Raw genomic sequence first — 13,362 nt, forward strand, 5'->3', positions numbered from 1 at the left:
CATACATAGTGGCCCCATGAGATGCTCCACACATTATGGCCCCATACGATGCTCCATACATAGTGGCCCCATGAGATGCTCCACACATTATGGCCCCATACATTGTGGCTCCATGAGATGCTCCACACATTAGGGGCCCCATGAGATGCTCCACACATTATGGCCCCATACGATGCTCGATACATTTGCCCCATATGCTGTTGCTGCGATTAAAATAAAAAAAATCACGTACTCACCTCTCTTCGCTCAGGCCCCTGGCACTTGCGATAGTTACCTTCCTCGTTCCATCGCTGCGCGCTGCTCTGTCTTCCATCCTCTGCACTGACTGTTCAGGCAGAGGGCGGCGCGCACACTAATCGCGTCATCGTGCCCTCTGACCTGAACAGTCACAGCCAGAGGACGGAAGACAGAGCGGCGCGCAGCGGTGGAACGAGGAAGGTGACTATCGCGTAATGCTCACCTCCCCGATATACTCACCTGCACTCGGCGCGGTCCCTGGCAGAGTCTCACTGTCAGATGGTCTCCGGGAGCCGGCAGCGTCTTCCTGTGTTCAGCGGTCACGTACCGCTCATTACAGTAATGAATATGCGTGCATATTCATTACTGTAATGAGCGGTACCACGTGACCGCTGAACACAGGAAGAGCTGCCCGGAGACCATGGGACATGCAGGGACCGCGCCAGGAGCAGGTGAGTATGTGACAGCCGCCGCTCCCCCTCACCTGCCGACCCCACGCCGACACTGACTCGAGTATAAGCCGAGAGGGTCACTTTCAGCCCAAAAAAGTGGGCTGAAAATCTCGGCTTATACTCGAGTATATACGGTAAATGTTAGGCTGCCGTCACACTAGCAGTATTTGGTCAGTATTTTACATCAGTATTTGCAAGCCAAAACCAGGAGTGGAACAATTAGAGGAAAAGTATAATAAAAACATTTGCACCACTTCTGCATTTATCACCCACTCATGGTTTGGCTTGCAAATACTGATGTAAAATACTGACCAAATACTGATAGTGTGACGGCAACCTTAGGCAGAAAAAAAAAAAAAGTGTAATATCTAGTCATTGTGGCTTTTGCACCACTTTTTATGCTATTTTTGTTTCCTCATCATTTTTGGGATTGCTTAATGATGGTACGCATGGTTTTCATTATCCAGATGTTTACAACCAATTCATCATTTCTAATTGTTTCAAATTATATATATATATATTATATATGCACACAGTACAGAACAAAAGTTTGGACACATCTTCTCATTTAAAGATTGTTCTGTATTTTCATAACTATGAAAATTGTACATTCACACTGAAGGCATCAAAACTATGAATTAACACATGTGGAATTATATACTTAACAAAAAAGTGTGAAACAACTGAAAATATGTCTTATATTCTAGGTTCTTCAAAGTAGCCACCTTTTGCTTTGATGACTGCTTTGCACACTCTTGGCATTCTCTTGATGAGCTTCAAGAGGTAGTCACCGGGAATGGTCTTCCAGCAATCTTGAAGGATTTCCCAGAGATGCTTAGCACTTGTTGGCCCTTTTGCCTTCACTCTGTGGTCCAGCCAGGGGCGTAACAACCGTGGTCGCAGCTGCGACCGGAACCGGAGTGCTTAGGGGCCCGCCCAGTGGCGTATCCAGGGGTTTTCAGGGCCAGGGAGCGGGGGCTGTCTAATTATACTCACCTACTCCTGGCGCAGTCCCTGCAGGTCCCTGGCTGCCCGGCGCCCCAGCTTCTTCCTGTACTGAGCGGTCACATGGTACCACTCATTACAGTAATGAATATGCGGCTCCACCTCCCATAGGGGTGGAGCCGCATAATCATTACTGTAATGAGCGGTAACGGTGACCACTCAGTACAGGGAGAAGCTGCAGTGCCGGGAAACCAGGGACTGCACTGCGCCAGGAGCAGGTGAGTATAACGGGGAGGGGGAGCGCTGCGCGATATTCACCTCTCCTCGTTCCAGCCGCCGCTCTTCTGCAGTGACGCTGCGGTCAGAGGGCGCGGTGACGTAGTTAGTGCGCGCCTTTGCCTGAGCATCAGTGCGGAGGAGGCGGAAGATGGAGTGGCGGCTGGAACGTGGAGCAGCCTGCAGGTGAATATTGAAAGTGTCGGGGGCCTGAGCGACGGAGAGGTGAGTATGTGTTTTTTTTTTTTATCGCAGCAACAGCAAATGGGGCAAATATCTGTGTGGAGCATCTTATGGGGCCATAAAATTTGTGCAGCACTATAATGGGGCAAGTGTCTGTATGGAGCATCTATGGGGCCCTAACGTTTGTGCAGCACTATAATGGGGCAAGTGTCTGTATGGAGCATCTATGGGGCCCTAACGTTTGTGCAGCATTATATGGGGCAAGTGCCTGTATGGAGCATCTTATGGGGCCATAACATCTGTGCAGCATTATATGGGGCAAGTGCCTGTATGGAGCGGGGCCATAACGTTTGTGCAGCACTATAATGGGGCAAGTGTCTGTATAGAGCATCTTATGGGGCCATAATGTTTGTGCAGCACTATAACGGGGCAAGTGTCTGTATGGGGCCATAACGTTTGTGCAGCACTATATGGGGCAAATGTCTCTATGGAGCATCTTATGGGGCCATTATTTATCTTTATGCAGGATTATATGAGGCTCCTGATTCAATATGGATATTCAAAAACCCTTAACCTACTGATGTCTCAATTAATTGTATGCGGGACTCTGCTGTGCTGATTGTCATGGTGCTGAATGAGGGGAAGTTTATGTGTGGGGTCAGGAGGGGTTTATAGTGTGGATGTAGCAGAGCCGTGTGTGTACAAGGTGTACAGAGCGGAGCCGTGTATGTGTGTAGTGGAGCAATGTGTACGAGGTGTAGGGAGCGGAGTCAGGTGTGTACGAGGTGTAGGGAGCGGAGTCAGGTGTGTACGAGGTGTACGGAGCGGAGTCAGGTGTGTACGAGGTGTACGGAGCGGAGTCAGGTGTGTACGAGGTGTACAAAGCTGAGCCGAGTGTGAAAGAGGTGAGCGGAGTCATGTATGTATGGGGTGTATGGAGTGGTTCTGTGTGTTTACGAGGTGTATGGAGCGGAGCAGCTTGTGTACGAGGTGTGCGGAGCCACATGTGTACGGGGTGGACGGAGCGGAGCCGTGTGTGTATGGAGTGTACAAAGCGGAGCTGCGTGTGTACGGAGCGGAGCCGCGTGTGTATTGAGCGGAGCTGTGTGTGAGGTGTACGGAGTGGATCCGCGTATGTATGAGGTGTACGGAGCAGATCCGCGGGTGTAAGGAGCGGAGCCGCGTGTGTACAAGGTGTACGGAGCAGAGCCGTGTGTACGGGGTTCACGGGGCGAAGCTGCGTGTGTACGGGCTGTAAATTTCCGAGTCGGGAAGAATGGTACACGGCTGTGGGCAGAGCCCAGCATGTGCACTGTGGGGGAGTATTGGGTGTACTCGCCAGCGTCAGAATGTGCAGTGCGTATGCTCCAGAGCCGAAAAGTACACCCAATAAACCCCCACACTGCACAGATCCGGAAATGAAGTACTGCAGCGTCATACCAGGAAGAAACAGCACACAGATTTCAAATGCCGGGAGTGCGAGGGAGGACATGAACGCCCAGAGTCTGCACTTCCGAAGACATCACCATAATTAGTATAGGGACTTGTTAGTTATAAAATCATTTTTCTCAGCGATTACAGGGCAGTATTAGGTCAGACTATACAACAAAGCAACAAAACTATAGTGTGCGAAATGAATAGGGAAAATGTGAATTTCGGTGGGAAATATTTTGGCGCGGGGGGGCCCCATTTGAAAGTTCGCATCGGGGCCCCTCACTTTGTAGTTACGCCACTGGGTCCAGCTCACCCCAAACCATCTCGATTGGGTTCAGGTCTGGTGACTGTGGAGGCCTGGTCATCTGGCGTAGCACCCAATCAGTCTCCTTCTAGGTCAAATAGCCCTTACACAGCCTGGAGGCGTGTTTGGGGTCATTGTCCTGTATAAAAATAAATGATGGTCCAACTAAACGCAAACCGGATGGAATAGCATGCCGCTGCAAGATGCTGTGGTAGCCATGCTGGTTCAGTATGCCTTCAATTTTGAATAAATCCCCAACAGTGTCACCAGCAAAGCACCCCCACACCATCACACCTCCTCCTCCATGCTTCACGGTGGGAACCAGGCATGTAGAGTCCATCCATTCACCTTTTCTGCGTCACACAAAGACACGGTGGTTGGAACCAAAGATTTCAAATTTGGACTCATCAGACCAAAGCACAGATTTCCACTGGTCTAATGTCCGTTCCTTGTGTTCTTCAGCCAAAACAAGTCTCTTCTGCTTGTTGCCTGTCCTTAGTAGTGGTTTCCTAGCAGCTATTTTACCATGAAGGCCTGCTGCACAAAGTCTCCTCTTAACAGTTGCTGTAGAGATGTGTCTGCTGCTAGAACTCTGTGTGTCATTGACCTGGTCTCTAATCTGAGCTGCTGTTAACCTGCGATTTCTGAGGCTGGTGACTCAGATAAACGTATCCTCAGAAGCAGAGGTGACTCTTGGTCTTCCTTTCCACGGGTGGTCCTCATGTGAGCCAGTTTCTTTGTAGTGCTTGATGGTTTTTGCCACTGCACTTGGGGACACTTTCAACGTTTTCCCAATTTTTCGGACTGACTGACCTTCATTTCTTAAAGTAATGATGGCCGCTCGTTTTTCTTTACTTAGCTGCTTTTTTCTTGCCATAATACAAATTCTAACAGTCTATTCAGTAGGACTATCAGCTGTGCATCCACCAGACTTCTGCACAACACAACTGATGGTCCCAACCCCATTTATAAGACAAGAAATCCCACTTATTAAACCTGACAGGGCACACCTGTGAAGTGAAAACCATTTCCAGTGACTACCTCTTGAAGCTCATCAAGAGAATGTCAATAATGTACAAAGCAGTCATCAAAGCAAAAGGTGGCTACTTTGAAGAACCTAGAATATAAGACATAATTTCAGTTGTTTCACACTTTTTTGTTAAACATACAATTCCACATGTGTTAATTCATAATTTTGATGCCTTCAGTGTGAATGTACAATTTTCATAGTTATGAAAATACAGAAAAATCTTTAAATGAGAAGGTGTGTCCAAACTTTTGGTCTGTACTGTATGTATACATATAACTATATATCTCATTTAAAGATTTTTCTGTATTTTCATCACTATGAAAATTGTAAATTCACACTGAAGGCATAACAACTGTGTGAAATTATATACTTTCGGACTGAAGGTCACTCAGTCCGAAAAATTGGGAAAACTTTGAAAGTGCAGTTGCAAAAACCATCAAGCGCTACCAAGAAACTGGCTCACATGAGGACCGCTCCAGGAAAGGAAGACCAAGAGTCACCTCTGCTTCTGAGGATAAGTTTATCCGAGTCACCAGCCTCAGAAATCGCAGGTTAACAGTAGCTCAGATTAGAGACCAGGTCAATGCCACACAGAGTTCTAGCAGCAGACACATCTCTATAACAACTGTTAAGAGGAGACTTTGTGCAGCAGGCCTTCATGGTAAAATAGCTGCTAGGAAACCACTGCTAAGGACAGGCAACAAGCAGAAGAGACTTGTTTGGCTAAACAACACAAAGAATGGACATTAGACCAGTGGAAATCTGTGCTTTGGTCTGATGAGTCCAAATTTGAGATCTTTGGTTCCAACCACCGTGTCTTTGTGCGACGCAGAAAAGGTGAATGGATGGACTCTACATGCCTGGTTCCCATTGTGAAGCATGGAGGAGGAGGTGTGATGGTGTGGGGGTGCTTTGCTGGTGACACTGTTGGGGATTTATTCAAAATTGAAGGCATACTGAACCAGCATGGCTACCACAGCATCTTGCAGCAGCATGCTATTCCATCCGGTTTGCGTTTAGTTGGACCATCATTTATTTTTCAACAGGACAATGACCCCAAACACACCTCCAGGGCCTATTTGACCAAGAAGGAGAGTGATGGGGTGCTACGCCAGATGACCTGGCCTCCACAGTCTCCAGACCTGAACCCAATCGAGATAGTTTGGGGTGAGCTGGACCGCAGAGTGAAGGCAAAAGGGCCAACAAGTGCTAAGCATCTCTGGGAACTCCTTCAAGATTGTTGGAAGACCATTTCCGGTGACTACCTCTTGAAGCTCATCAAGAGAATGCCAAGAGTGTGCAAAGCAGTCACCAAAGCAAAAGGTGGCTACTTTGAAGAACCTAGAATATAAGATATATTTTCAGTTGTTTCACACTTTTTTGTTAAGTATATAATTCCACGTGTTAATTCATAGTTTTGATGCCTTCAGTGTGAATTTACAATTTTTATAGTCATGAAAATACAGAAAAACCTTCAAATGAGAAGGTGTGTCCAAACTTTTGGTCTGTACTGTATATAAATAAAAACAAAAAAAATGTTTGCGCAGTTGAAGACTAAACCAGTTTTAGCAAGTTAAATTGGCCAGATCATGGAATAGTAGCTGCAGAACTTAGAAAACTATGTTTTACTTTTTTAAATTTCTCCTCTTCGTTACACAGATATTAGCTTGTAAACTTTAGGCTATAATGTATGTTAAGTCCAAGAGGGTGTTACCATAGATTATTCTCTGGGGGAGTTTCCTTCTTCCCCTGTATTACCCTGGCCAATAATAAGCAGGCAGCAACATACTGAAGAAAAAAAAAGAAAGAAAAAACACACCCCCACTATAGCTTCAAGCAGGTTTTTCAGTATGAGTGCAATGACAGACATCTGCTCTCAGCACTGGTCTCACCACAGAGCTGGGTGTGATTTCAAGTGCCTGGAATAGAAGAACAGAGATTACCAATACCCTTCCATCTCAGGACAAACAGTACAGCAGAGCTGTGCTTTATCTAATTACAAACATGTCTGCAACCCTCCTCTCACAGTGTAGTCAGCCCAGCTGTATCTCCGCCCACCACACTGATTGCGCTGAAATGAAAGCTCAAAAGGTGTTAAGTAATCTGTTCTCAAAATGTTGTAATCACACACAGATCTGCAGACTGGCTGTCATTACATATCTCACAATGAGAAATCTGCTAAACTCTGTTTTTTGGGGGGGCGTGTTCTTTTTCTCCTGTATGATGCCTCCTTGTTAGGATTGGTCAACATTATACAAGTGAAAAAGTACAGAGGAATTTATGGTAATGCCTCATTGGATTTATCAATTATGACCTAAATTTAGCAAGCTAATATCACAAACACAAAGGAGAAATTAAAGAATTAAACTAATCCACAAAGTGACCAGTTTAACATGCTCCAGCTGGTAAAAGGACCTATTTAAAGTTCATTGACCAGATTGGGCAACATTTTACTCAAGCATTTTTTTTAATTTGCTCCAAATTCAAACAAAAACAGTGCACCAGCGAGAACAGAAGGACGACAAAAAAAAAAAATTACTTAATAAATCTTGGTGGGGGTCCCAGCAGCTAGACACAGATAAAGGCTTCTGACTGGGAAAAAAATGGAACTCCCCACATTACAGTACATTCATTTAGATTTAATCCATCATTAAAATGGTTCACCCAAAACTCGTGTTTTCCATGCATCTTCAATACCAGTGGATAAGCCCTTAGATCATGTACATTCGGAAGCTACAGTTGAATTTCCATTTGTGAGCTGGTGGTCTTCAAGCTTTACGGTTAAGAAGTAATCTCCTTCAAGACATCGGCTGATAAACTCGTCTAACATTAGCCATATCGTATGCCCAGACCTGGTCCAGCCCAGTGCCTTCACTACATGTTGGGGACCATCCAATTAATGGAAATCGACAAACGATCACCCTGGCGTTATCAGGAAGTTCATCAGCCAACTTCTTCTTCAGGCTGTCCACCTCCACGAAAGAAAAGTCAGTCAGATAACCGTAAATGTGAATTAAAAGGAAAAATAAAGGGAATCTCTCACCAGATCCGTCTAAGAGCAGCATGATGTAGGGACAAAGACTCTGATTCCGGCGATGTGTCACTAACTGGGCTGCCTGTTGTATTTTTTTTTTATAAAATCACCGTTTGGCAGCTTTCTGTGTGTACTGTGTATAGGCAGAAAGCTGGCAATCAGTGGAGTGGGCGGGTTTTACAGCGCCATGACTATAGAGGACTACTTGGCAGCAGATTTACTAGTCTTTTAGTGAGAATCTCCTGCTTACCTCTGGTGTATGGACTAGTACCAATAGTGACTCATCAAGTCGTTGCCCTAGTTTTCCAATCAGGCTGCGTAAAACGAAACCTCTAGCGCCATCTTGCCTTTGTTATTACTATATTACAGAGACATGTTTATAGCCTAATAAGCCAGCTGCGAGTCATCACCCGTGTAATTGCATTTACAAATTTAGGTGAAGTATTCATTTTGTGTTTGTAAATTACCTGTTTTATGGACTAAAGGAGCAATTACATGATTTTGAACAGGACATAAAGTTAATGAAGTGCAGAAATGAACTTCACATTCAGGATTTTCTGTACAAATCTGAATGGCAAACGCAGAACTAATGACAAAAAAAAATAATCTGCTCATAACCCAGTTCTGTGCCGGTGACGGCGGTAATGAGGACATTATTATTAGAAGCTTTTATAGGTCATGTTTACTCGCCCTCTCTGCAACTCCCCAATGGAGGAGAATAATTAAGGAGCATCTGCACGTAAAATGACAAAATAAAAACTCAACCTGGAAATGGAAGGTCCTCAATTTTCCAGTTATACAGCTCTGGCAAAAATTAAGAGACCCCCACATCAAACCCCTGTCATGGGCAGCCCAATCTCCAGACCTGAACCCCATTGAAAACCTCTGGGATGTAATCAAGAGGATGATGGATAGTCACAAGCCATCAAACAAAGAAGAACTGCTGAAATTTTTGTGCCAGAAGCAGGGGAAAGTATGCCAAGACGCATGAAAGCTGTGATTAAAAGTCATGGTTATTCCACAAAATATTGATTTCTGAATTCTTCCTGAGTTAAAACATTAGTATTGTTGTTTCTAATGATTATGAACTTGTGTTCTTTGCATTATTTGAGGTCTGAAAGCACTGGGTTTTTGTTATTTTTTTTTACATTTTGACCATTTTTCTTTGTCAGAAAACAAAAATACAAAATTTATTGTTTGGAAATTCAGAGACATGTTGTCAGAAGTGTATAGACTAAAAAAAAATTTCCATTTTACTCAAAAATATACCTTTAAAGAGAAAAATCAGACAAACTGAACTTTTTGCAGTGGTCTGTTAATTTTTGCCAGAGCTGTATGAATGTGTTTCATGTTAAGCTCCCATATTGGCAACCAATGTGGCTGACTGAGTTATCACAATGGAAAATTTGACTTCTATTCAGAAAAGCATTCTCCGTTCTCTGAGAAAGTAGATTAATGACAACTAGAGATGAGCGGACTGATTCGCAGAGGATTAAATTCAAGTCGAATTTCTTGACATCCGCGGTTCCAGGCAAATTAAAAAATTCCGTCAATCACAAGGATGTGTTAAAAAAAAAAAGGATCCCCAGTGCCATTCCACATGCTGCTGAAGAATCAAAAGGCTAATTGTGATGCGGAGTCTCTACTCACTGACAAACCTTGAGACAGGGTAGCAGGAGGTCCGAGGTCAGATACCAGGAGGACCCGTAGTACAGAGGACTAATACAGAGTATGTGCTCACCAAAACACTAATACCATGAAAAATTAACTTTTATTAGAGAGCGACCAACAAAACATATATAACGCCAACCAGGCATCAAAACCTAAGGTGACCAGGATTCTTACGCTAGGAAACCAGCGGCGCCTGCGCAGATGTTGGCACTATATCCACACTAGCGCAGCCATTCCAACAGCGGCACCCACATGTTCTCAGCCTCAGTTTCCACTTCTCCGATGTAACATATTTGATGTGTGAGATAATATCTGCACATATCTCATTACAGCTTTTATATGGCCTATTATTTTTATTTATATACATGTCCACATTCATTTAAATTCAAGAGGAAGTACAGAATACAAGACTTCCTTAGAGAATTCAATTCTATGGACTAAAAGATACCCAGTTTTATCTGTGGTTACAGTACATATTCAGGACCATTACTATAGTTTAATATGAAAACCATTAATCATAAAGTTATACTTCCGCTTATACAAGGTAACACTCACGTCTGATGTAAAAAGACAAAAAATGTTTTCTGGTTATGAGGTTTACATAGATGCCATACAAAAACCCTCACAGAAAAGGAGTCTACATGTGAGCAGCACAAGCCAGTTCATAGGCCTGTGCTTAAACAAAAGGCCATTTCTAGACTGACCAAAGGTAGAGAAAAAGATATAGAAAATGGATGTTCTCAAATGAAACAACCATACGTTAAATAGATCATTTAGCCCCTGTGGGGCCACCGACTTCATCCTAAAAATCCACTAAGTTTCGTTCTGCAGAATCAACCTGTTCCAGTCTCCCTGTCTACCATTTTGTCTAATCGCCTCCAAAATGCAGAAAGAGAGGACATCCCTGTTTCCCTGATGAACATCCCACACATGGCGGGCCACGCAAGTGTCCCTCATTTCTAACGTCACCCAGATATTCGCTAATCCTCTTAGTTCTCTCTTGGTCTTTCCTATGTTATTTTTTGGACATGAACAGGTAGCCATATACACCACTCCTATGGTCTTACAGTTAGCAAAATCTCTAGTAAATAGTTTTTGCCATTAGAGGCACTTATGAAGCTCTTACATGGTGTCATCCATTTACAAAATGAGCAATTTCCATATCTAAATGCACCACAGATTTTTCTATCAACATTTTTGAGTAATACAGATTAGTAATTACTGAAAAAATCTATTGTGTACAAGGCTATATTCAACGTAATTATCATAAAAAACCTCATTAAAGACAGATAAATTTTTTTACCTTTATTAATAAATCATAAAGAGGAGACAAACAACACATAATAACACACACCATACAAAAAGTGCATACTAGGTCCACCCTAACAATGATCCCTCAAACTAACTCCTACCTACCAGCGGAGGTTGAACCCTATTGAAAATTACGAGAATTGCGCCCCCGCTCAACGATGGCTGACCCTGATGTCCTGTGCGTCCCTCCTTGTAAGTGATCAATTTACACCCAGGATGTCCAAAGAGGACAACACAGTCATGCTAATTGCTGAAGGGACAGCGAAAAAAGGGGGGAAGATAAATATATGGTCAGGGATAGTGACCCGTCATGCACAGTGATGAAAAGAGATAAATACCAAATACAAAAGACCCCTCTGTACTGAACCTACGCTGCGCCCTGCCTACACAGCGGAGGTTGGCACCCTACTTGTCAGCGGATATGGCGCCCCTGCTCCACGATGGCTATCCCTCAAAGGCCCTAATAAACCAATAGCCCAAGGGTTGAAAAAACACAATATGTGGAGACAGAGGGCATGTGGGTGCCAATATAATACAAATGATCAAATAATATATGCAGTATCAAACGCTCCACTGATTAAACATCTGTAAGTATAACCAGATATTCCAATACGATGTTAAATGATATGCAGAAACCAAGTCCATAGAATATAGACCATGCTTAGATGTATCAGTGAGATATAGAATAACACATGATAGTCAAATCAGAGGGGTACTTATCCGGTACATGTCATGTGACCTCTGAGCGTTTCACCACACGGCTCATCAGGAGGTTAGATAAATGGATGTAGCATTATTATGATTTATTAATAAAGGTAAAAAATGTTATCTGTCTTTAATGAGGTTTTTTATGATAATTAATACAGATTAGTAATATAAAGCCGTGGTCAGGGGTCAAAAGCCTGAAGGGTACGTCAAGACAAGGGGTCAGATACCTGAAGTCAGAGAGTGCCAAGAGCAGGAGGGATAATCCACAAGAATAGTCACGACAAATACTAAGTCCGGCAACAAGATAACAGCTAAGAGACATAGGGCAAAGCAAACATACCTAACTTAAGTAAAGCTACAACTGACACTGACTACTAACAGCTAGCCAGATAAATACCTTGCAGGTGATTAAGGATGGGAGGTATCTGGGGTAACGCCCGCAGACTAGACCAGACTGAGCAGCAGGGCTGTCAATCACATTGTTGACAACCCAGCACGCTCCAGGAACAGATTGGATGGCTGGACTGTCACTCAAAAAACTGACAGTCCAGCACACTCCGGATCCCATAGGGCAGGTGATCTGTCACTCAGAGCATCCCTCGGCAACAGTTAAAGCTGAAACCGTGACAGTAGCCTCACTTCCAGGGGGACCACCAGACCCCCATTCTTCCCAGGAAGCCTAGCATGAAAGGCCGTGACCAGTCGATCAGCCCTCAGATCGGCCTTGAACCCAGGATGTCTACTCTTGTCCGTATCGCTTCCAATATATGAGGTACTGGAGGGAATTACAGACAATCTGGGAATCCACAACTCTCTGCACTCTCCTCCATTCCTCAAAAGCTAATTTAACAGCCAGTAACTAATGATTCCTGACATCGTAAATTCTTTCAACAGACGAAAACGTCTAACCTCTGAAACGTCCACCTCCATGATGAATGGTTACTGAAGATTGGGTTGGATTAGAACAGAAGGAGACATAAAATACTTTTTCAAAAGCCCCAATAGCATCCGGTGTCCAAACCTTGAGGTCCACCCCTTATGTGTGAAGTCAATAAGAGGTTTAACAATCTGAGAAAACCCCATAATGAATTTCCTATAATAGTTGGCGAATCCTAGAAAACGCTTGAATGCTTTCAGGTCACTAGGTTACACCCAATCTATTATGGCTTGCACTCTGCCGGATCCATTTTAAACCCATCAGCCAATAAAATGTATCCCAGAAATGAAACCTCCTGAACAGAGAAAATACATTTCTCAATTTTCGCAAACAAAGAATTTTCCCTCAATCTTTGTAATACAACTCCTAATACGAGTCCAAATCTGGCCCCCACAAGGTCTGAGGAGCAAATTCCTTAGTTGATGTAGAAAGACATGTCTTTCTACCTCAACATTTCTAAGACAACACAGAACCAGACCCCAAATCTGAGGACAATAAAACTTTCACACTCCTATCTATGAACTGTTCCAATATTTATGGCCACAACATTTTATCCCTCACCCATAATGATAGTTCTGCTTCACGTCATTTGTCTTATCTATTGCATTATTTATGTGCCCTGTTGTGTATAATATTAAATTCCTCAGTGATATTTCTGCAACTAAAACAAAGTCCTTCATCCAATATTAGACCCATACATGGCACCTGAATACATCGGATAGTTACCACCACTCGGTGGTTTCATCAGTTTTCCTCTAGGCCAGCCTGCACAACATATGGCCCACATAAGGATATTGTGCGGCCCACAGAGAACTGGGAGACTCCGGTTCTCATCTTCCC

General features: G+C 43.7%; 1 protein-coding gene across 3 annotated transcripts in view; it reads right to left on the bottom strand.

Annotated features, from left to right (window-relative positions):
• Positions 1–13,362, bottom strand: part of LOC143805932 (ATP synthase subunit C lysine N-methyltransferase-like) — a 76,062-nt gene that overhangs the window by 9,304 nt on the left and 53,396 nt on the right. Inside the window, exon 6 of one of the 3 annotated variants that reach the window (XM_077285711.1) lies at positions 7,314–7,833. The exons of 1 other annotated variant lie outside the window; for it this stretch is intronic. In XM_077285711.1, coding sequence (XP_077141826.1) covers positions 7,660–7,833 — 174 coding nt within the window. In that variant the 3' untranslated portion in view covers positions 7,314–7,659. Of the gene's footprint in view, positions 1–7,313; positions 7,834–13,362 lie in introns of those variants that run through there. One more of the 3 variants, XM_077285703.1, reaches the window with a different exon arrangement.

The sequence above is a fragment of the Ranitomeya variabilis genome, chromosome 1 (assembly GCF_051348905.1).
Source record: "Ranitomeya variabilis isolate aRanVar5 chromosome 1, aRanVar5.hap1, whole genome shotgun sequence".
Lineage (NCBI taxonomy): Eukaryota > Metazoa > Chordata > Amphibia > Anura > Dendrobatidae > Ranitomeya > Ranitomeya variabilis.